Source organism: Sprattus sprattus (genome assembly GCF_963457725.1).
Source record: "Sprattus sprattus genome assembly, chromosome: 2".
Classification (NCBI taxonomy): domain Eukaryota; kingdom Metazoa; phylum Chordata; class Actinopteri; order Clupeiformes; family Clupeidae; genus Sprattus; species Sprattus sprattus.
The window spans coordinates 1,441,993-1,444,492 of record NC_137921.1 but is presented as its reverse complement, the minus strand read 5'-3'; the positions used below and the strand labels follow the sequence as shown (position 1 = coordinate 1,444,492).

The 2,500-nt window shown below is 48.9% G+C and overlaps 1 protein-coding gene across 3 annotated transcripts in view; it reads left to right on the top strand.

The window, feature by feature from the left end:
- The window catches only part of kazna (kazrin, periplakin interacting protein a), a 96,551-nt gene that overhangs the window by 87,098 nt on the left and 6,953 nt on the right, over nucleotides 1–2,500 (top strand). For all 3 annotated transcript variants that reach the window (XM_080832028.1, XM_080832027.1, XM_080832026.1), the window contains exon 5: nucleotides 871–1,041. In XM_080832028.1, the coding sequence (XP_080688154.1) occupies nucleotides 871–1,041 (171 nt within the window). The remainder of the gene's footprint in view (nucleotides 1–870; nucleotides 1,042–2,500) is intronic.

Sequence of the window (2,500 nt, the reverse complement as noted above, 5' to 3'; positions counted from 1 at the left end):
AAGTTAGCTAGAATTGTCACTACCGAAACAGTCACTACCGAAACATATGGTAGTGACCAGATGATTTTGGTAGTGACAAAATGAAATGGCAAGTAGTTCAATCCCATAATTTTTAAATAAATGTGTTGTGTGGACTAAAGGGAGGCCCAGAGCACCTTTTGGATGATTTTGGGAGAGAAATGAACATCCATCCAACAGTGCAGTCACTACCGAGACAGTGCAGTCACTACCGAAACAGATAAATTGACCTTGAAAATTTGGTAAAAAATTCATTTCTATGGATTTCATTGTGAAAATCTTCAAGAAATATTTGTAAAAATACTCTTCAGAGCAGGGAAGGAAACACAATCTGAACAGGTCAATAATATAACTTTTTTACTATAGTAAATGTGATGTTTCGGTAGTGACAATTTTTGGAAGAGGAAAAACATTCCAACACATTTTGAAAATACAATATAAAACTTGACAGTTCTTTTACTAGATATGTGTACTTTAGATATGGTACAATATACATACGGACAAAGTTTTGGGAAAAAAACATACAAAAATTTGAAATATATCCGACATGACTTTGCATCAATTCGGTAGAATGGCCCATATATAACAATATTATGTTTGTTTTGGGAGGAAGACAGAGTAGCCGCCTCCTGCCAGAGCAGGGGTCGTAGTCCACCAGGTCAGGGGGCGTAGTCCACCAGGTCAGGGGGACAAATTCCATGTGTACCAACATATGTGTGTGTGTGTGTGTGTCTGTGTGTGCTCTTGTGTATATGTGTGTGTGTGTGTGTGTGTGTGTGTGTGTGTGTGTGTGTGCATGTGTGTGTGTGTGTGTGTGTGTGTGTGTGTGTGTGTGTGTGTGTGTGTGTTCAGGAGAGTGAGGACGCGGTGAAGACTCTGGCGAAGGAGAAGGACCAGCTGGAGAGGGAGAAGTGGGACCTGCGGCGGCAGGCCAAGGAGGCCACGGAACACGCCGGAAGCCTGCGCTCGCAACTGGACCTGAGGGAGAACAGGAATAAAGAGCTGGAGGCTGAGCTCACCATGGTAACACACACTCAAATGTACACTGTGACCGAGATCACCATGGTAACACACACTCAAATGTACACTGTGACCGAGCTCACCATGGTAACACACACTCAAATGTACTCAAATGTATATGCACTGTGGCATCATTACTATGCAAATCCATATTCTAACTACAAACCAAATGATCCTCCAATTGGTCACTCAGTGGCAACATCCTTAGGTGTCATTGGTTGCATTATTGAGAGAGGGTGGGGCTTAAAGGGACAGGGTAGGGTGGGGCTTAAATGAAGAAGGTGTGGCTTAACAGGAAAGGTGGGGTTTATAGAGTGAGGGTGGGGTTAAAGGGAGAGGGTGGGGTTTACAGAGTGAGGATGGGGTTAAAGGGAGAGGGTGGGGTTAAAGGGAGAGGGTGGGGTTAAAGGGAGAGGGTGGGGTTAAAGGGAGAGGGTGGGGTTTAAAGAGAGGGTGGGGTTAAAGGGAGAGGGTGGGGTTTATAGAGTGAGGGTGGGGTTAAAGGGAGAGGGTGGGGTTAAAGGGAGAGGGTGGGGTTAAAGGGTGAGGGTGGGGTTAAAGGGAGAGGGTGGGGTTTAGAGTGAGGGTGGGGTTAAAGGGTGAGGGTGGGGTTAAAGGGTGAGGGTGGGGTTAAAGGGAGAGGGTGGGGTTAAAGGGAGAGGGTGGGGTTAAAGGGAGAGGGTGGGGTTAAAGGGAGAGGGTGGGGTTAAAGGGAGAGGGTGGGGTTAAAGGGAGAGGGTGGGGTTAAAGGGTGAGGGTGGGGTTAAAGGGAGAGGGTGGGGTTTAGAGTGAGGGTGGGGTTAAAGGGAGAGGGTGGGGTTAAAGGGAGAGGGTGGGGTTTAAAGAGAGGGTGGGGTTAAAGGGAGAGGGTGGGGTTAAAGGGTGAGGGTGGGGTTAAAGGGAGAGGGTGGGGTTTAGAGAGAGGGTGGGGTTAAAGGGTGAGGGTGGGGTTAAAGGGAGAGGGTGGGGTTAAAGGGAGAGGGTGGGGTTTAGAGTGAGGGTGGGGTTAAAGGGAGAGGGTGGGGTTAAAGGGAGAGGGTGGGGTTAAAGGGAGAGGGTGGGGTTTAAAGGGTGAAGGTGGGGTTAAAGGGAGAGGGTGGGGTTAAAGGGAGAGGGTGGGGTTAAAGGGAGAGGGTGGGGTTAAAGGGAGAGGGTGGGGTTAAAGGGAGAGGGTGGGGTTAAAGGGAGAGGGTGGGGTTAAAGGGAGAGGGTGGGGTTAAAGGGAGAGGGTGGGGTTTAGAGTGAGGGTGGGGTTAAAGGGAGAGGGTGGGGTTAAAGGGAGAGGGTGGGGTTAAAGGGAGAGGGTGGGGTTTAAGGCCCTTATATAGTACACAAAACGGTCGTGTCGGATAGTCGGGCAGTGGGCGGGCGGCCGGATAGTACGTACTAGTTAGCATTTGTGTCCCTTAATAGTACTCCAACGGCTGTGGGTGCTGAAAACAATTCTCTTCCAGAACAGTAG